The sequence below is a fragment of the Hipposideros armiger genome, unplaced genomic scaffold, assembly GCF_001890085.2.
Source record: "Hipposideros armiger isolate ML-2016 unplaced genomic scaffold, ASM189008v1 scaffold_90, whole genome shotgun sequence".
Lineage (NCBI taxonomy): Eukaryota > Metazoa > Chordata > Mammalia > Chiroptera > Hipposideridae > Hipposideros > Hipposideros armiger.
In genome coordinates, this window is record NW_017731440.1 from 3,487,072 (window position 1) to 3,507,937 (window position 20,866).

At 34.6% G+C, this 20,866-nt stretch overlaps 1 protein-coding gene across 19 annotated transcripts in view; it reads left to right on the forward strand.

The window, feature by feature from the left end:
• The window catches only part of RALGAPA1 (Ral GTPase activating protein catalytic subunit alpha 1), a 233,500-nt gene that overhangs the window by 209,639 nt on the left and 2,995 nt on the right, over nt 1-20,866 (forward strand). For 4 of the 19 annotated variants that reach the window (XM_019644706.1, XM_019644714.1, XM_019644710.1 and 1 more), the window contains 2 exons: nt 13,032-13,156; nt 13,758-13,788. In XM_019644706.1, the coding sequence (XP_019500251.1) occupies nt 13,032-13,156; nt 13,758-13,765 (133 nt within the window). In that variant the 3' untranslated portion in view covers nt 13,766-13,788. Of the gene's footprint in view, nt 1-13,031; nt 13,169-13,757; nt 13,789-19,504; nt 19,508-20,767; nt 20,833-20,866 lie in introns of those variants that run through there. The other 15 variants (XM_019644715.1, XM_019644699.1, XM_019644712.1 and 12 more) reach the window with 9 other exon arrangements.

Sequence of the window (20,866 nt, forward strand, 5' to 3'; positions counted from 1 at the left end):
GGCCATTGTTAGATTTTTTGAGAAGTTATCAGTTTTGTTTTCTCTTAATGTTCTCTAGAGATTATCTTTTTTAAAGTTCTAATATGGACTAAGAATAATTACTTCACTTATATTTGAACTGTGGGAACTCACAAAAAGGACTTCAGTACATAGCCAACTTCTATTTCTATTATCATTGTATTCGAGAGATATTTTAAATTTTTACTATCCACCAAGAACTCAGTGTACTAATGACAAATTTAAATTTTTTAAAAAGGATGTATTCACTCCCAAAAAAAGGTCGCAAAGCAATTTTGGATCTTTGATTTATTCACCAATATTTAATGACGACCTACTGTATGAGAGACACTATGAGAAAAAAGCTAGGGATAGAAAGACAGTCACTGCTTTCAAGGAGTTTACAGTCTGGTGGAGGAGAAAGGAAGACCCCTGTGGAGTGAGTGAGAGAGTGAATGAATGAATGAGTGAATGAATGAATGAATGAAAAAGTCAGTGATTGAAGTGCACTCTGACGAGTCCAGCAATAGTGATATTACAAAATAAGATGGTAAAGGTGAATAGTTTTCATTAAAGTGGGAGAGGATCGTGAGGAGGAGAAATTAGGAATGGATTAACTGAGGAAGCATGTTCTGCTAATTACTTCAAAAACATGAAACTTCACCTGGCGGACAAAGCCAGGGAAGAGCTTTCCAGGCATAGGAAATGGGCATGTCGGGCTAAAAGTATGATGTGGTCAAGGAATACAAGGAGTTCTGCACTACTGAGTGGTATAAAGCAAAGGAAAAAGTAGTAGAAGATGAGATCAAGAAGTATGTCAAAACCAGATAATGTAGTCAAGCGGAAAGAAAACTGACGTGAACTTGGTTTTCTAAGGTTACTGCCAATAATATAACAGCCATTGTCTAACATGACAGTTCCTTCTGCTTTTATATAATTTTTACCTGTTGAGTAGCAGAACACAGCTTGAATGTATTATTTTCCTTTTCTCATAAATTGTTTCCAAAATAAGTTTTTTAGATTAGCATTCAAATAAAGTCTTTATTTTTAAATAATTGTACAGTAATTGCTAGGCTAATAACAGTAATAGCTAGTGTCATTTTTCTTAATGAGACTAAGATCTCTAAATATTTGATAATCTTTACACATATTTGCCATTTTAAAAAACATTTGCGATATTTATAATTCTTAAGTTTCATGACAGACCCTTCATTCTTGCATAACGATCCTTTATACTTTTACACGTTATTGATAAATGAAGTATTTTTATCCTATTCTGATAGTACATTGTCTTTGCAGCAAAAATAGCGAAGGAAAGGAAAGCACTACCACCATCTTATCTCTTTTGTCAAATNGCTGTAGAGGGCAGTGTCACTGGCCCTCATATGTGGGATCCGAACCGGGGCCCTCTGGCATCCCAAGCCAGTTCTTAACCATCGTGCCACTCGGCTGGCCCATTTATTAACTTTTTAAATATACATTGTGTTTTATTCACTTTTTCTTCCAAAGGAGGTCAGCGAGATCAAGGGTAGAGTTGAGACCAAACTCTGTCACAAATAGGATTCAGACTCTATATCCAATCCTAGGAAAGTCCCAACTATATTTACCCCAAAGGGATTTGCCTCTGGAGAGCCAAATTGGGATTAGAGGAAGTGGGCTGTCTGCATAACAGTTTCCTAACCCATTTTATTCATTCTTTCTATAATTTATAAATAGTCATTGAGTACTACTGGGCCCTGTGTTAGGTGCTACAATATATGTAAAGATAAGAAGACATGGCCTGTGCCCCCATGACATTAGTCTCCCCACTAGTTTATTAGGAGAACAAGCATGAGGAAAGAGGCACACTTGGTGTTTAACAACTGGCTCTCAAGAGCAGAGGGAGACCCCAATGTGTGACATTCATCAAGTTCTATGAGGTGAAAACTCCCACCATAGCCAATTTCAAGCCTACCAACCATCTTACAAACTTTATGAATATTGTTTAGTAGTACTTGCCAAAATTTTTTAAAGTCTTTGGGCAAAACTCTCTCTCTTCCTATAATTACTGTTCTTGGAATCTTCATACAGAGAAGGGACATGAAATTCTTAAGTGCTAAAACTGCAAAGACGCCACAGAAATATGAGTGTAGACAAGTGCTTACTAAATTTAGAATTTCAGAATGGGCCTTAAGTCCCTGAGCCTATGATATTCAGCACAGATCTAAACACTTCATACTTTGCCTTTACTTTAAAAAGAGCCAATAGTTTTTTCTTATTTACAAAAGAAAACATTAAACCTGAATTTAAGAGGAAATTAAGCAACGCTGTGTCTTTAAAGTCTGCTTACAATTATAATTTTCATAACTCCTTTTTGTGAAAAATTATACTTTATATTCATTCGTGCTGTGTACAACATATACAGAGGGTGCCAAAAAAGTATATACACATTTTAAGAAATAAAACTGTAATACTCAATATATAATGATAACAAAAGATGAATATAAGTCCCGTTTGACTTCTGCAATACAAGAGGTGATCAAAGTGGTTACCATCAGCATAATTTTGATACAGTTTTTTCCTTTCTTAAAATGTGTGTACATTTTTTTGGCACCCTCTATATACATACACACAAATTCCCATTTCTTTGAAACTAGTCACAAATTACTTTTTTTCTTTTTAAAGTTTTTTAATTACAGTTGACATACAATATTATATTAATTTTAGGTATACAACATAGTGATTAGACGTTTATATAACTTACAAAGTGATTAATCCAATATGTCTAGTACTTATCTGGCACAATACATAGTTATTACAATATTATTGACTATATTCCCTATGCTGTACTTTACATCCCTGTGACTGTTTTTATAACTGACAATTTATACATCTTAATCATTTCCCCTTTTTCACCCATTCCTCCCAAACTCCCTCCTATCTGCCAACCATCAGTTTGTTCTCTGTATCTGTGAGTTTGTTTCTGTTTTGTTTGTTCAATTATTTTATTTTTAAGATTCCACATATAAGTGAGATACGGTATTTGTCTTTCTCTGACTTATTTCACTTAGCATAATGCCCTCTAGGTCCATCCATGTTGTCGTAAATGGTAAGATTTAATTCTTTTATATGGCCAAGTAATATTCCATTGTATATACCAGGGGTGCCAAAAAAATAAAAATGTATACAAGTGGACACTTTGATCAACATTGCTCAAGCAGTTGTTCGCCATAATCAGAAGTGTCTGGACTCTGATGGTAATCACTTAGATCCCCTCTTGTAATTGCAGAAGTCTAACGCGACTTGTATTCATCTTTTATTATCAGTATATATTGAGTATTACAATTTTAATACAGTTTTCCTTTTTTAAAATGTGTATACATTTTTTGGCACCCTTTATATGTATCACATCTTGATCCATTTATCTATCGATGGATGCTTGGGTTGCTTCCATATCTTGGCTATTGTAAGTAATGCAGTGAATATAGGGATGCATGTATCTTTTTGAATTAGTGTTTTGCATTTTTTCAGATAAATACCCAGAAGTGGAATTGCTGGGTCATACAGTAGTTTGATTTTAATTGTTTTGAGGGACCTCCATACTGTTTCCATAGTGGCTACACCAATTTACAATCCCACCAACAATGTGTGAGGGTTTCCTTTTCTCCACATCCTCTCCAACACTTGTTTGATGATAGCCATTCTGACAGGTGACTTCATTGCGGTTTTAATTTGCATTTCCCTGGTGATTAGTGGTGATTTCTTTTATTTCCCTTGCCGGAGTAGACATATCCAAAAAAATATTACCAAGATGTTAAAGAGTTTACTGCCTATATTTTCTTTCTTCTCTAAGTTTTATGGTTTTGGGTCTTGCAGTTAAGTCTGTAGTCCATCTTGAGTTTATTCTTGTATATGGTATAAGAAAGTGATCCAGTTTCATTTTTTGTATGTATCCAGTTTTCCCAACACCTTTATTGAATAGACTTGTCTTTACCCCATTGTTTAGTCTTGCCTCCTTTGTCATAAATTGACCACATAGGCATCAGTTATTTCTGCGCTCTCTATTCTGTTTTGTGTTCTATTGATCTATGTGTCTGTTTTTATGCCAGTACCATGCTGTTTTGATTACCACATCCTTGTATTATAGTTTGATATCTGGTAGCATGATACCTCCAAATTTGTTCTTCTGTCACAAGATTGCATTGGCTATTCAGGGTCCTTTGTGGTTCCATATAAATTTTAGGATTATTTGTTCTAGTTCTGTGAAAAATGCCATTGGCATTTTGATAGGGATTGCACTGAATCTGTTGATTGCTTTGATTAATGATGGTAATTCTTCCTATCCATGAGCACAGAATATGCTTCCATTTGTTTGTATCTTCAGATTCTTTCTTCAGTGTCTTATAGTTTTCCAAGTACAGTTCTTTTACCTTCTTAAATTTATTCCTCGGTATTTTTTTAATGTAATTGTAAATGGGGTTATTTTCTTAATTTCTCTTTCTAGTAGTTCATTATTGGTATATAATAATGTAACCAATTTCTGAGTATGAATTTTGTATCCTGCTACTTGACTGAATTTATTAGTTCTAATAGTTTTTTGGTGGATTCGTTAGTGTTCTCTATAATTAAAGGTGTGATCAAAGAATACCTTTTCTTTGTTTAAATTTAAATTTAAGTTTAAATTTAAAAAAGAATTTATTACAGTAAAAGACATTGCCATTAATCCTCAGAATACTCCCCCTCACTTCAAACACACTTATCCCATCGTTCTTGCCACTTTCTGAAGCAATTCTGGAAACCTTTTTCACGAGTGTCTTTAGTTCTCTGTCATGGCTGCCTCGATGTCCTGAATCAATTCAAAACGTTTACCTTTCATGGTCCTTTTGACTTTGGGGAAGAGCCAGAAGTCACAGTGCCAGATCTGGTGAATAAGGTGGATGAGGACACACTGTAATGTTTTTATTTGACAGAAATTGCCATACCAGAAACGATGTATGTCACAGAGTCTTTCCATTGTGATCGTAAAATACAGTAAATGCTGCTGCCAAGCACCATCCAACGGAAAGGCAGGGATCTTCAATATGGGAAGCAGTGCGTCAAACCCCTTAGTAACAGTGTGTGACAAGTTTCAACTTGTTTGGTGCAGTCAGTCAGATGTGAGCTATGGCAGAAGGAAGGTGTGTTTTAAAATATGTTGTAAATCATCCTCCATCTTGACAACACTCCCATGTCACACATCAATTCTGGTATGTGGCAATTTCTGTCAAAAACATTACAGCATGTCCTCATCCACCTTATTCACCATATCTGCCCCCTTGCAACTTCTGGCTCTTCCCCAAAGTCAAAATGATTCAGGACATCAAGGCAGCCATGACAGCACAGCTGAAGAGAATCATGAAAGAGGACTTCCAGAACTACTTCAGAAAGTGACAAGACCGATGGGATAAGTGTGTTCAAAGTGAGGGAGAGTGTTCTGAGGGGGATTAATGGCAATGTGTCTTTTACTGTAATAATTTTTTTATTTAAACAGTCACCGTTTTGTTTGGTCACATCTTGTATAGTATCATGTCACCTGAAATAATAACAGTTTTACTTCTTCCTTTCCAATTCAGATGCATTTTATTTCTTTTTCTTGTTTCATTGTTGTGGCTAGGACTTCTGATACTGTGTTGAATAAAAAGTGGTGAAAGTGGACATCCTTGTCCTGTTCTTGTTCTTAAGGAAAATGCGTTTAGCTTTAATCCATTTAACATGTTAGCTGCCAATTTGTTAAATATGGCCTTTATTATGTTGAGGTCTGTTCCTTCTGTCCCCACTTTGCTGAGAGTTTTTATCATAAATGGATGTTGGGTTTTGCCAAATGCTTTTTCTTCTGTTGATATGATCATATGATTTTTATCATTCATTTTGTTTATGTGATGTATTACGTTAATTGATTTGTGGCTATTGAACCATCCTTGCATCCCAGGAATAAATCCCATTTGATCATGATGTATGATCTTTTTAATGTACTGCTGGATTCAGTTTGCTAATATTTTGTTGAGGATTTTTGCATCTGTGTTCATCAGGGGTGGCCTATAATTTTCTTTTTTTGTAGTGTCTTTGTCTGTTTTTGTTATCAGGTTAATGCTGTCCTCGTAAAATGAGTTAGGGAGCCTTCTCTCCTCTTCAGTTTTTTTAAATAGTTTGAGAAGGATAGGTACTAATTCTTTGATTGTTTGGTGAAATTCACCCATGAAGCAATCTGGTCTAGGGCTTTTGTTTGTTGGGAGTTCTTTGATTACTGATTCAATTTCATTAGTAGTTATCCATTGAGATTTTCTGTTTTCTTCGTTATTCAGCTTTGGAAGATTTTATGTTTGTAGAAATTTATCCATTTATTCTAGGTTTTCCAATTTGTTAGCAAATAATTGTTCATAGTATTTCCTGATAATCTTTTGTAGGTTTGTAATGTTGATTGTCATTTCTCTTTCATTTCTGATTTTATTTGGGCCTTCTCTGTTTTTTTCTTGCTGAGTCTGGCTAAAGGTTTACAAATTTTGTTTTATCTTTTCAAAGAGCCATTTCTTGGTTTTATTGATCTATTTTTTTTAGACTGTTTTTCATTTATTTACACTCTTATACTCACTTTGAGCTTTGTTTATTCATCTTTTTCTAATTCCTTTAGGTGTAAGGTTAGGTTGTTTATTTGAGATTTTTCTTGTTAATTGAGGTAGGCCTGTATTCCTACAAATTTCCCTCTTAGAACTGCTTTGGCTGTGCCCATAGATTTGGGGTCATCGTTTTCATTTGTCTCAAGATATTTTTTCATCAGTTCTTCAATCTCATTAACCCATTCATTCTTTAGTAGCATGTTATTTAGCCTCCACGTGTTTGTGTGTTTTTCAGTTTTCTTCTTGTAATTGACTTTTAATTTCATACCATTGTGATTAGAGAAGATGCTTGATATGATCTCAGTCTTCTTAAATTTACTGAGACTGGTTTTGTGGCCTACATGTGGTCTGTAGGTCCTGGAAAATGTTCCATGTGCACTTGAAAAGAATGTATATTCTGCTGCTTTGTGATGAAAGGTTCTTTCTTTTGGGATATGTTTCTTTGCCTCCTTATTCTGACTGACTGCTTGTATTTGTTTTTATGTGTTAGGTAGACCTGCTACGTCTCCTTGTCTTGGCAGAGTGGCCTTATGTAGTCGGTGTCCTGTGAGGTTCAGTGACATAATCTTCCTGTTCACATGAGCCGGGTACTCCAGAAATGTCCCTGTGTAGGTTGTTTGTGTCCTTCTGTTGTAGTTGAATCTTGATTGCTGTTGGCACATCAGCAGGTGGTATTGACCCTCAGGCTGACTGGCTGTGAGGACTGTCCGTGACTATAGTGGACAAGCTGTTGTACAGGGGCTGACCCCACAGAGCAGGAGTTGCTTTATTGAGGCTCTGGTGCTAGCTGAGTCTGCTATTCCGGTATGTCATTTGTGGAGGTGGTTGGGTGGCTCTCTGGTGTGTTCTGAATCCATCCACCAGGTTTGTTGGTTTTGGAGGCTCTTAGGAGGAGTTCCAGTGCAGGCCAAGGTCAGCTGCCATTTGTGCCCAGTTTGGGGCCACCTATTGGGAGCTGCTAAGTGATCTGAGGTTGATTGCTACTCGCCTTGGGCTTGGAGGTGCTTGGGAGAGGCTATGCTGCAATCAAGGTGGGCTGCCACTAGTGCCGGGCTTGGGACTCTTTGAGGGGCACTACGATGTGAGCTGAGGCCAACCACCTCTTGTGCTGGAACCCACTTAGTTGAAGCTATGTTCCAGGCCAACAGTGGCTGAAGCTTAGGCCAGGCTTGGGGCCACCTGATGGGAGTTACAGCGCAAGCTGAGACTGGTCGCTCCTTGTGCCAGGCTTGGAGCCATTTATTATGGCAAGAGTTACAGGGCATGCTGAGGCCAGCCCCTGCTTGTTTGGGGTTTGTCAACCTTGAGAGACTTTAGGCAAGTCCTCAGCACAAACGGAGGCAAGCCACTCCTGTAGAAAAGCAGCTGGGGCAGAAGCATAGTTGGGTGGAGTGGAGTCTCAGGGACTCACCATGGTGGGGCGAGCCGTATTAGCCAGGTTAATGGAGAGCTCAGATTTGGTGCCTGCCTGTGCTGACATCTGGGTGTGGGGAATGCTCAACAAAGGAGCAATAGTGCCTGCTAGCACTCTGCCATAGAGCCACCCTGGCCGTGGCCCCTCCAGCCCTCACCTCCAAGCCAGTCAATTCACTTCCTCCCCGTATGTCCCTTCTCCAGGCTTGCACCCCTGAACTGGAACCCCAAGCAAGTGAGTTTGTGAGCAGTTGAGTCTGTGCGTAGCTCCTCAAAAGGAACGCCTGGTATTCCAGCAGCCCTTCATCTCAATCAGCCACAATCCCTGCTGATTTCACAACCAGATGTTATAGGGACTCCTTTTCCTGGCACTGGTATCCCCGGTTCGGGAGCTCAGTGTGGGGCTGGGACCCCCTTCCTCCTCAGGGAGGACTTCCACATCCAAGATACCCCTCCTGATTCTTAATTGCATCTGACCTGCCCATTCTGTCTCCGGGCCTCCTGCAAGTCTTGTAGTGGCTTCTTTATATCCTTGGTTATAGGACTTCTGTTCAGCTAGTCATCAGGTAGTTCTCACTGATGGTTGTTCTATAACTTAATTGTAACTTTGATGTGGTCATGAGAGAAGTGAGCACAGCATTTGCCTACTCCACCAATTCACTGAAGGTACCCACAGATTACATTTGAGCAAATGTTTGTGCAACCATAGCTTGCCATGGAAGTAGTGATCATAAAACTGAAAGTTGCCTTTTCTGACAGTAAAAGCAATTCAAAATTACATTATATTATTAAGGAAATTATTGTGGAGCTTGAAGGGCTATTGCTTTGTTAAAACCAAATCTACCTTTTATTCTTCCTATAATTAGTAAAATTGAAAAACTTGGACTGATTAACCTTATGCAGTATCTTTTTTTCATATTGTCTTTTTCTCATGAGAAATCAGTTTCCTGTCATCCAAATAAGTGAAAAGTCCCTCTACATACCACAAACAAGAAATATTATCAAAGAGTTCTTGCACATGAATACAGGTATATTTCTTAAACTGACATTGAAAATTGCCCTCATGGAGATAACACCTGTTATTTAGAAAGATTTGACCCAAAGGTCAAAATAAACTATTTTCAGCACAGTTGTAAGGGGGACTTTTAGGTGCACTGTATTTATATGCTTTATCTTTAGCATCCCTATGACATAAAGAGGAGCAGCTGGAGGTATCCCCATTTAACATACAGATGAACTGTGGCACAGAGAATGCATGCACCTCTTTCCAGGACTAGGCTGAAATTGAACCCCAGTTTCTTGATAGCTGGTCTTGACACAGCGACAGAGGACCACAAATAATTTCATACATAAGTTTAAAAGGTAGTTACTTAAAATGAATAATGTTAACTTAATTTTATGAAGTACAGATTAGATTTAAACTATGCTTTAGAAAACACTTGTTTCTCTGTATTATTTTTAGAATATTCCTTCCTCCCTTTTCTGCTTTTACAGAAAGTAGAAGTAAGGAGGATTAGTGGATAATTATATTGCTGTGATTGCAGCACCTGTGTGTTATTTCTTTTGATTGGCTAGTTCTGTATTAAAGATTCCTACCAGCTAAAAGTCTCCCTCATCAAATGGCTTTTTATTAGCTAGTTTTGGCTTAGGTGGTTTTATATTTACAACAAAAACCTTAATTCAACTTAAACTTGTACTTTAAACTTTGTTCTGAATTTGTGAGTTTACCACATTACCTTTTTATCATCTCACCCATTTCAGTTTTTTAATTTGTGCTAATGGCAGTGTGCACTCACAGTAGGAATATACCTTGAGCTATATCCTTCCGTTGCTAGCCATCAGGTTTGCATATGCCACTCAATTTATAGGTACTAATAACTCTTCCCTAGAGAGCTGCCTTTTAAGAAATAAGTGTCTAACCTATCATAAGGAGATACAGGAATTAACCGCATTGGATATTATGGTTACCATTTCAGATGCTAACAACAGCACTGTTTACAACTTTTTCATTATCTCAGTCACCAGAAGCCCCTTGTTTGTGGACCTAGAACTTAGTCCTTAGAGTTCATTAAATCTCCCTAATACTACATGTTTTCCGAAGTAAAAAGGCGGAAAGATGTACTATAGATTGGGTTGGTTTGTTTTTGATCTCGTTGTTTACTTATTTGGCCACATCAAACTTAAAATTATAAAGAATTTTTAGGTTAGTTACCATAAACTAGAATTATTTACTAAGCTAACAGTGTTCTCTGAAGATAACCCCCCAAAAGGAAACCTTCAGGCATTAGCCTGCCTAACTTGTGATAAGTGCTGTAGTTTCTTCCTTTAAATTCAACCATTAATGATTGTTTCCCTCTTTAAAAATCATTTTAGAAAGCATCGTTTCCACTAATGAAGATATTTTGTAATTTTATGAAATATATCATGTTTTTACAAAAGTGATACATTATATCTGGATAATTTCAATTTGTATCTTTTTATATTAGGGTTTCTTCAGTTTTGTAAATCTCATTTTATATAGTGAAATAGAATTATACTCCAAAATGTATTTCATCTGGACAGTCATTTTTTTGCTTTAATAAATTTCATTACATTGGAAATACCTTCCCTGCTTTAGAAATATTAACATTTGCTTTCTTTCGGCTTAATTTTTGTGTAAACTCTAAATATAATAAGATAAAGTAAAATATTTAATTTATAGGCCCTCTGAAAGTAGAGCATTTTAAAAGCAGGTAGGTGTCTCCACCCTACTTTTCATGAAGCATTTTACCCATTCAAGCAGACTTTTAAAAACAGCTTGTTTTGATAGCAGACTGTTCTCCTGTGGGCCTTCAGCCTTTGCTTCCTGGCAGCACCTTTGGTGCGAAAAGAGAGTGATCAATTGGGAGACTATCAGTGCCAGCATGCATAGAGTGATAAGTTAACACACCACTGGGAATTTCTAGGGCCCACCAAGATACTTCACTTCTAATGTGCTAACAAGCTCATTTTTCTACCTCTTGCCTCTTCAGTTATTTTTTTTCTCAGAAGAGCTTAGAAGTTGAGTGCATCAGGCATAATGAAAAGCTCTGTAGGAGGGAGAAGCAATAACCCCATTTTTCCCTTTTCAGCCAAATAGAAAATTAGTTTCTGGTAATACACAAAGGCCAGTATTTTTTGTACAAGGGGCACTGCTGTGAATCAAAGGACTCTATTAACTGCAGAAAATTCGGCAGCTGTGAATCTCCCCCAATGAAAAAAGTACTTTCCAACAAGTTGTGAGATATGTGGTATTATTTAGATTGAACCATCAGTTTCATCGTCTTCCATTTAGAACCATATACCCTCTTTTAAAAGTGTGCTATATTCCTTTTCGATGTTAACACTAAAAAATGTCTATATGAGCCTTCCGTATACTCCTCACCGTTGTCATTTTAATGTAGCATCTTGTGCTATTGCTACCCATTTCAGAAGTAAAATTATTTTGAAGTTCAACTCCAGTGTATAGAATTGAAACTAATAGATAGCAAGGAACTGAGATTCATATTTTAATATTTGATGCATAAAATAAATTGTAATGCAAGAAGAGATAGATCCTCAAGCCATTTAGAGGGCAAAAGATATCACAGTGTAAGTGAAGTACCTAATGAATACAGTCTTACCTTTACTCTTACGCTTTTCTCCTCTTTTTAATAACCTTTTATAAGTGTAACTGGCTCTGGTATCTCCCACTGAATTAGCATTTTAAATTATCTTCCTCAAATGTTTTTTTCTTGGTCTTGGTTGTAGACTTTGGCTACACTTTCTAGAATTGTAGGACTACAAAAATTGAATTGCAATTTTTTTTAAAAAAAGGAATTTTGAGGAGAAAATATTAAAATGAAAACATTCAGTGAAAAAAGAACCAATAGGCAAATTCTTATTATTCTTTGTACTTATTTAAATGTCTTACGTAAAGCTTATCAACATAGCACACTGAGTACAGCAGGAAAACTTTTAAAAGTTGTAGAAGAAAGGTTAACTGATTTCTCAGTTCAGGAACTATACGACATGAAGTCAGCATGTGAGTTTTTCTTGATAATTGTATGTTGCTGCCTGCTGCTCCGCATTTTGACAGCCATTTCCATAGTTGCTTTCGGGAACAACAGAAATATTCTCTCTCTTTCTCGCCCTCTCTGTGCTAACAGCACAATCAGGCCTGCTGAAACAGGAAGCCTGGAGTGGGTTGTTCAAAAGCAACAACACTTCAAGGTACTGGTTGCTTGTCAATAATATCAGAGAAGAAAATGTGGTGAAAGGGAAGTACAGTATTTTTCTGTCAGTGTCAGTGCCCTGTAGATGCTTTGTTAGACAGTATTTAGGAGTCCTGTGGACTCTTTGCAAATATTCCTGCTTGTTTCGGTGTTATAATTGACTAGGTATTTTTTCCTGACATACAGATTCAACTATGTATTTATCTTAACTGCATGGAGTTATTCAAGGATTACAGCAACAGTAGTCTTCCTTTCAAAATGAGAAGAATTGTTGGGAAAATGCAGAGATTTTTAGAAAAGGAAGAAGATATGCAGGAATTTTTCACAATAAATCTTTACAAATGAGAAATATAGAATTTCAGACATAGTATTTTAAGCAGCGTTATGCTATTTATTGCATGGCTTTTCAGAGTAAATCTGCAGATCGAAGCTGATTAAAAAGATGAGCCTAGGCTGACCTCACAGCAGTTGAATCTTTTCTCAAGTAAACTTGCCTTTCTTCCAACAGTTTAGTATTATAATTATTTTCTAATAAATGTTTCCCTGCTAAGCTGCCATTTATAGTGGTATCCTGAAGTGTAAACTTACGTTAAAACTCTATTTTAACTCTTTACAAAGCCATACTTTTAATATATGCAAGGATAATTAGTGAATAATTATATTTATTAAAAAGTAATGGCTTAGCAGTCATTTTGATGAGATATATACTTTTCCATTGTAAGCTGCATTTAAGTTCTTCCTTAACTGAAGGAATCAGCTACGAGGAGAGAGCGCGATACCTGCAAACAATTGTCCAGCACCATTTAGAACCAACGACATTTGAAGATTTTGCCGCACAGGTTTTTTCTCCAGCTCCCTACCATCATTTACCATCTGATGCCGGTGAGACTAAAAGCAAGTATTAGTTACTTGTCATTATTGGAACTTGAAATGCAATACCCTTTTGTTCTAAAAACTCTTACAATAATGGAAAACGTGGTTGAATAAAATTCCAGTCATTGAAATGTAAATATTTTTCATCATTATTTAATTTTTGAATTTGGCCTATAAATTTGATTTATACTTTCTTTTACCTAAATGGAGCCCCTTTAAAAGTCAACAGTCTTCATGAAAGTACATGCACCATATTTATCTGAGAGAATGGGCAGTGTCTGTATGTTTCATGGAATCATTATTTAAGTATCTGCAAAAGGAACACAAGTTGAGCATGCACTCTCTGTCGACTTTAGAGAATCAAATTTTATGGCCAAGAGTGTTGCCTTATCTCTAATTTTATAAATAAAGTTAAATAACTGGTCTAGATTTAGAAGTACTTAAAACAGTAAATTGTTTTTTAATATTCAAGGATTATAAGAGGGTACTGCATTTTTACTATTAACTAATTTTGATGAAATCAGTAAAAATAAATGACTCATGGCCTTCCTATTCTGTAATACTTTGCACTCCTTATGATTGTTTCATTTATTTTATTTTCCCTCTTTAGATCATTAAATATCAGTTCTGTTTATCTGAAGGTAAGACAAAGTGTCAACCAAAACATTCTTTGTTCTTCCCCCATTTCCTTTTTTAAAAATTAGCAAGCACTAAGCTTGTAACTCAAACAATAAGCAAACTTAACATTGCCCTGGTTCATACTAAACATTTCAGAAATTGTCACTAAATTTCTTTCAGAATTATACTTACTAACCCAAGTCTGCATGAAACACTAACACTGGTTCTGGGATAAAAATAACTAATAATAAAAACCCTTGGTTGAAATTAGTTACACCTTATCTGTATTGACCTTTTTTGTTTCTCAGCATGAAAAACTAGTACTACTGAACTGAAATGGTGTGTCTTTGTATTTTGTAATGTGTTGCATTGTTATTGGATATCTTAACTCATTAAGTAGTTACTCTGTTATGTGCCTTGCACTGTACTAGGCACCTGAAATACAAAGATGACTATTTTAATGGTGTTCAAATGAAGTAGGAAGAGAATACAATATACTTGTTCATTATAGGTAGCCTTCAAATTCTCTTTTATGTTTTCTTTATATTAAAGAAGTATAGAAGGCACAGTACTCCTTTTCTGACCTAATTTATTTGAAAAAAAAAATTACTAAAATTCTCAATTGAGGTTTAGTCAATGAAATAAAAGCTTCCGTTCCTGTCACCATTTAATTGCCTATTATAAAAATAATTTTACCAAAAAACCTAGAGCTCTTTTGATTAATATAAAAGACCTAGCACAGAGAAAATTATATTAGACTAGGTTGAATCTTTCGAAAGAGATTAAAAAGTCTAAGATTCACTTCAGTGGATTGACACTAACTAAAATTAGTTAGGCATTAAGAAAGATGGTAAAAGGAAGATATTAAAACTACGTTAATGAACAACAAAATAAAAACTACAAAGTATATGGAAATTTCATTTTTAATAGTAGAGAATATCTGATAAAATAGACTATTAAAATAGATATGAATAATGCTTTGGCATAACATATAGTTGAGCTGTAAATTTCACAACTGAAAAATATTGGTCATAGGACCACATTTAGACTAACTTTTCCCCCTAAATGTATAAAGACTGTCATTTTTCATGTTGTAGCTGTTTATCAGCTGGAGTCCTTCATATTTCTCCTCTTAATGTTCTTTTCATATTTTGTCTATTATCCTGCACATTTTGCCAGATAATACAATATGGGAAGTAAGTACTTTTCTCATTTTCTGAGACATTAAGTGTTAAGGATGATACAGCAACCAAGTCAAGGCTCTGCCGACTTCATTTTTTAATGTATTTCACTTATTTATTCTACAACTTGTTTAACATAAAACTTAACCTTAGTTATCTAAATAGTAATGAAAATGTGAATTTTAACATAAACTTAATATTATGCTACAAATTCTTTTCAGTTAATTTTTTTTAATTTTCTGCCTTTTTGAACCATTAGAAACTTACCCTCTAATTTTTAAGAGGATGTTTTTACCTGTAAATAACTTGGTCCAGTATTACTGAATATATTTCTATGGCTTTTGCAGACTTTTATAGTTATTAAAGATAGAAATTTTTAGCAGAGTGGTTCACGATTCAACACAATAATATAAAAATGAAATATTTACTCCTACTGTAACAAAAACATTGTTATCTGAAAAATGATTGTTTTATTTTTCTTCCGGTTGTCTCAAATTTTTATTTTCCTAACCTAAACCATTCCATACATTCAGAACTCCCTTTAAAGTTATAAGTAAAGTGAGAGAGAGAAGTCATGAAATAAACCACACAATAGCAATATGGACCTAACTTAACAGTTTATAAAAATTATGTAATAGTGTGAAGTTCTTTAGGTTCATTTTTTCATTTTAACATATGATAAAATTTGCCACATTGAGGAAATGCATTCATAATTGCAAGTGAAAAATCAACTTTAAATACCCTATGCATACTCCATGTATTTAAAATAATTTAAAATAATACTAATGCAATAATTTGGAATTGAGTTTTAAAGCAATGCCAATATGATAATCACATAAAGGATATAATCTTCCTAACCAATTCTATAATATAATTCAGTGGAATAGTGTGTAAAACTAACTATTTTTTAAGCTGATTTAACTTGATTTAAGATTATCTAAAACCTACTTTCTGGTTAACAGTAATGTACCAAGTATGTTGACATTGAATTCTGAAAGAGGATTTTTCTAGATAATTTTTAGTATTATTTAAATAAATATAAAAAACATTTTGTTGTATCATAGTTGATCTATAAATATCATAACTGTGTTTTCTCAAAATGGACTCTGTCTATGCCAGTAGACTGATACTTAAGGGAAATTATTTTTATCCCTAAGGTCATTGAGGGGAGATATCGTGATGTCACACTTTGTTGATCTTCCATAACTACATTAAAACATTATTAGATTGTTCTTGTCCCTTATTTAAAAAAAAAAATTACAGGAAAAAAAAATCCTTTTATCTTTGTCAGGCATGTGTGTGGAAAATATCAAAAGTTTTACAGCTACCTCTTCTCTGACTCTAAACTTTAAAATGAAATTACTCCTCTTCTTGGCCAGATTACATTGGTAGTTCATAATCTAGATATTTTTCCCTAACATCACATTGCCTTTTCAAATCTTTTTTATTTATAAATAAAAGAAATTATAGAATGCCAGCAAGAAACAGGATCCTATTTTGATGAAGGTGCACAATAAATATTGTCTTTCTCAATTTCAACATTAAAAATAACCTGCATTTTTTTCAGTACTGTCTTTTAATATCATCAGCCATAAATATTTTTAATGCCTATTGTGTAGGACATCTAGAATTACCTCAGCTAGTAGATAACTGTCTTTGGATTTATTGTTTTTCTGCAAATTAATTTAGAAATTTTAGTACTTTAAAGGTTAGATTGATGTTTGATATATATGCACAGATATATATACACACACACACATACACACACACATACACATAAATATACATACATCTGTATATCCATACCACTGTATAATTTTACCTTTAGAAAACTTATTACTTTTTATATTTATTTAAATAGAAACCCATAAGATTCAATTACCGTATTTTGCCATGTATAATGCGCATTTTTTGCACAAATTTGTGAGGGAAAAACAAGGATGCACATTATACATGGGTAGTACTAATTCCATATCTATATAAATGTTTTTAGTTCTTTTATTTATGCTTATGAGTTAAAAGTGTAACTCTAGAAATCAATAATGGTATCCGTGTGCAAAATAATACCATGGAATATGATAATCGGTTTTATTGAACTTAGGACGAACTTGCAACGAGGAAGAGTTCTTGGCCTTCTATGATGTGCAAATATCATTTATTGTTACCAGTACATAAAATTCCTTGTACCTGTATCTCTTATGTTTTGTAATTATTTGTCCATAAAATTTCTTGTACCATAATATTTTTTAAAATAAATTCCACAATTCCTTAATAATACAAAAATCAAGTACCTAAATGTAAACAAATAAAATTTGAATGAAAAAATTACAATGGAAGGTTTTTTTCCCTGAAAGTTTGGGCCAAAAACGTGGGTGCACATTATACATGGCAAAAATACGGTATTTCTATGCTATCAAGAAATTATCTAGAGTGATTATGAAGAGTAGTATCTAATCTTCCTTCATTCAAACCTATTTTACTATTATTTCACAAAATCTGTATTGCCACATGTAGATGGGATAGTATTATGATGGTCAGATTCATCTCTTTGAATCTTTGGATGGAATAAATTATCAAAATGTAGCCATTGCTTGATGGTGCCAACTTGGGCCAGTGAAGCAACATCCTCCACAACTAGATTGAAGAACAAAACGACAGCAACTTGTCTGTTCCCCTTCCCCCAATTCCCCAGCAAAAATCTTAAAAAAAAAAAAAAATTTAGCCATTGCTTTAGTTAGCATTTTTAGCTTAGTGTCCTTCTTTAAAAGTTATTTTAGATTTTCCTTTCCTTTCCAGGCTTCGAAATGATCTGAAAAAATGTATTTTAGGTCCTCAGAATTTTATATGTGTGTGTGTGTGTATATATATATATACACACACACACACATGTACATAGAGGGTGCAAAAAAATGTATACATGTTTTAAGAAAGGAAAAAACTGTAAAAATTGTAATACTCAATATATACTAATAACAAAAGATGAATACAAGTCACGTTTGACTTCTGCAATTACAAGAGGTGCTCAAAGTGGTTACCATCAGCGTCCAGACACTTCTGATTACGGTGAACTACTGCTTGCACAACGGTGACCAAAGTGTCCACTTGTATACTTTTTTTTGGCACCCCTTGTGTGTGTGTGTGTGTGTGTGTGTGTGTCCTGCATAATATTTGTAAGTGCCAGCAGGGAAATCGGTTTCCTTCAACATACAACATAAGCTGTAAATTTGTTTACAATGTTTTTAAAAACAGATTCCTAATCATTTATTTATCACTAGGTAGCCTGAAATTATAAGCAGCCAATTGTATTCTGTTTTCAGTAGTATTTTGACCTTGGAAATTTGGCTTAAATGTTGTTGACCAAGAGTCAAATAATATCAGTCTTAAATAAAGTCCATTAACTTTTTTGACAGTAATTACTAGGTTTAATTTCCATATAGTATAAACACTAGGCTTGATTTGCAGAGTAGAATTTTTGTAACAAAAATAGTAAAATAATAACAGCAATTACTGAGTGCCAGGCACTGTGTTAAGTACTATACATGCATTCTCTAATTTTCATGGCAGTTTTATGAGATTTAAAAAAAAAAAAATAGCTTACCCAGAGTCACCTGGTACTGTGGTAAAGCCAGAGTCTGCCTTCAGAGTCCATGATCTCAACTATTATAATTACCCATTTAGTATAAATATTTTCAACCCCTTTTTGCTATTGAGAGAGAAATTTCCCAATAATGTGTCATATTTACAAATTGGAAATAGTTAAAGATTTTTATTTTGAAGGCTCTACTTTTCCACTAATTGCAAAATCTTTTTCTTCTTCCTTTTTTTTTTTTCCATAGTTTTAAGGTTGCCATAGGAGAAGTATGGGCTTTGGAATCAGACTGATCTGGATTTAAATCCTAGTTCTGCTATTTATTATCTCCATGATCTCAAATAAATTTATCTAAACCCAGTTTTCCCATTTGTAAGGTGATTAAAATATTATAAGCTTAGTCTGATATGTTCTAAGTCTGCAATAATGGTAGTTGTTAAATACCTTAAATGAAACCACTTGTACTTCTATATTGTTTTAAATTGTGTTATTTTCTTTATGACATTCAGTGGTGCATCCACACTAATCTTAATCACACATCAACTCCTTTAACAATATTAAAGCAGTAAGATTATTTAAGTAATCTGTATCCCTTAATATTATTTTGTAGGAACATCAGCATAAGAATAGATAAATTCTTTAATTTTCCCAAAACTAAACTTACCAGTGTGTTGTATTCTCCACATTAATAAACAATTATAGTTTACAAGTGGTCATTTTCTTCAAAAATATTTCTAATTTCTATCCCTTCTTTTCTAAACCTCATCTATTCTAATTCAAAATCTATTCATTTTCACTCTTACCTGTCTAGTGGCTTTACTATATAGCTACACTTACCGTGTACCTCCTCTGTGCCAGGATCTTTGCATGTGTAGTCATTCATCCCTCACAACTTTGCAAAATAACTAGTATTGTCTCCATTTTACAAATAAGAAAACTGTCTCGTGTCAGTTTGCCCAGATCCAATAGCTGGTAACATGATGACAGACTTGGCATTTAACGTAGGCCTGTCTGACTCAGGCCCATGCTCTTTCTAACACATCACATTGCCTCTTAGTTCAGTATTCATTGGAATTGCTTTTAAAGTCATAATATTCTTAAAGGTTATATTTACCCAATAACTGTAGCAGTTTTAAACTGGTCATATATCTGTCAGTAAACAGTACAAAGGTACAATAAATAACAATCCAGTGAGTTCCCTTTTATAATTTGTATAGATCCCCAAAGTCATATTCATCATGCTATTTGTAATAATCGTTCATTGTTATCAGTGCACAAAATATGAATCAGTTTATTATACCATCAAGATAAAGACACAAGTCTGTGTGAGTACTGTGTGACTGTTAGTAACAGGTACAGTATTCATAAACATAGGAGTCCATAGGTACTTTCTAAACTTTATACTTGAGGCTATATTAATAGAAGTAAATCAACATTCTTTATGACTCAGATGATATAAATCAGTACTTAGGCAGAATAGGATGTGAAATGAATTGTAGATATCACTGTATTCTTTACATCTAAAACTCAAAGTTTGGGTATCCTGAGTATATACAATAAATGTCATTTAATGAAACGTGAGGAGGTGCCACACACACTGAGAAGCCTGATGTGACTGAGTTGATGAAAGGGGTCGGGGGGAGGTTTCACCCTGAAGGCAGTAAGGGAGACATGGAGGAATTCCTGTTTTTGAGGAAAAAACAAATTTGGCATACTCAAAAGCAGTGTCCTCCAATAAAAGTTTCTGTGATGGTGGAAATGTTCTGTGTCTGTACTATCCAGTATAAGTTGCTGCTGAACACTTGAAATGTGGCTAGTGCACCAAGAAGCCAAACTTTTATTTCATTTCGATGTGGCTGTGGGTATCATGTACATCTCTACAGAGTTTCTGACTGAGTGATTAGGATAACAAGCCAACAGTACAGTAAACAGTTTGAAAGGTAGATGTTTAGAGGATTTCTCATAGACTTTTTTTTCTTTTCTTTTTTCCTATTTGAACTTATTAGCTGGTAAGTATAACATTTGGATTTACAAAGCATTGTCCTTTGTGAAGCATCACCACCTAACACATTGCATGACCAATTGTATTTCATATTAAAAACCTGACTACTTGCTTCTCTGCTCCTCGGTTAACACTTGTAAAATTCTGCACTGTGTCTCTCATATCTGTTATGTATCTTCTCTTGTTTTCTCACTTCTGCCCGCTACTCCATTTCTTCATTTACAACAAAGAAAGAAATGCAGTGATAGTTCTCTTCCTCCCAAAACCTCCGCTAGAAAGCATTGGCCATCTCAAGGTAAACAGCCATGGGAAGGCCTCTCATGATTGGC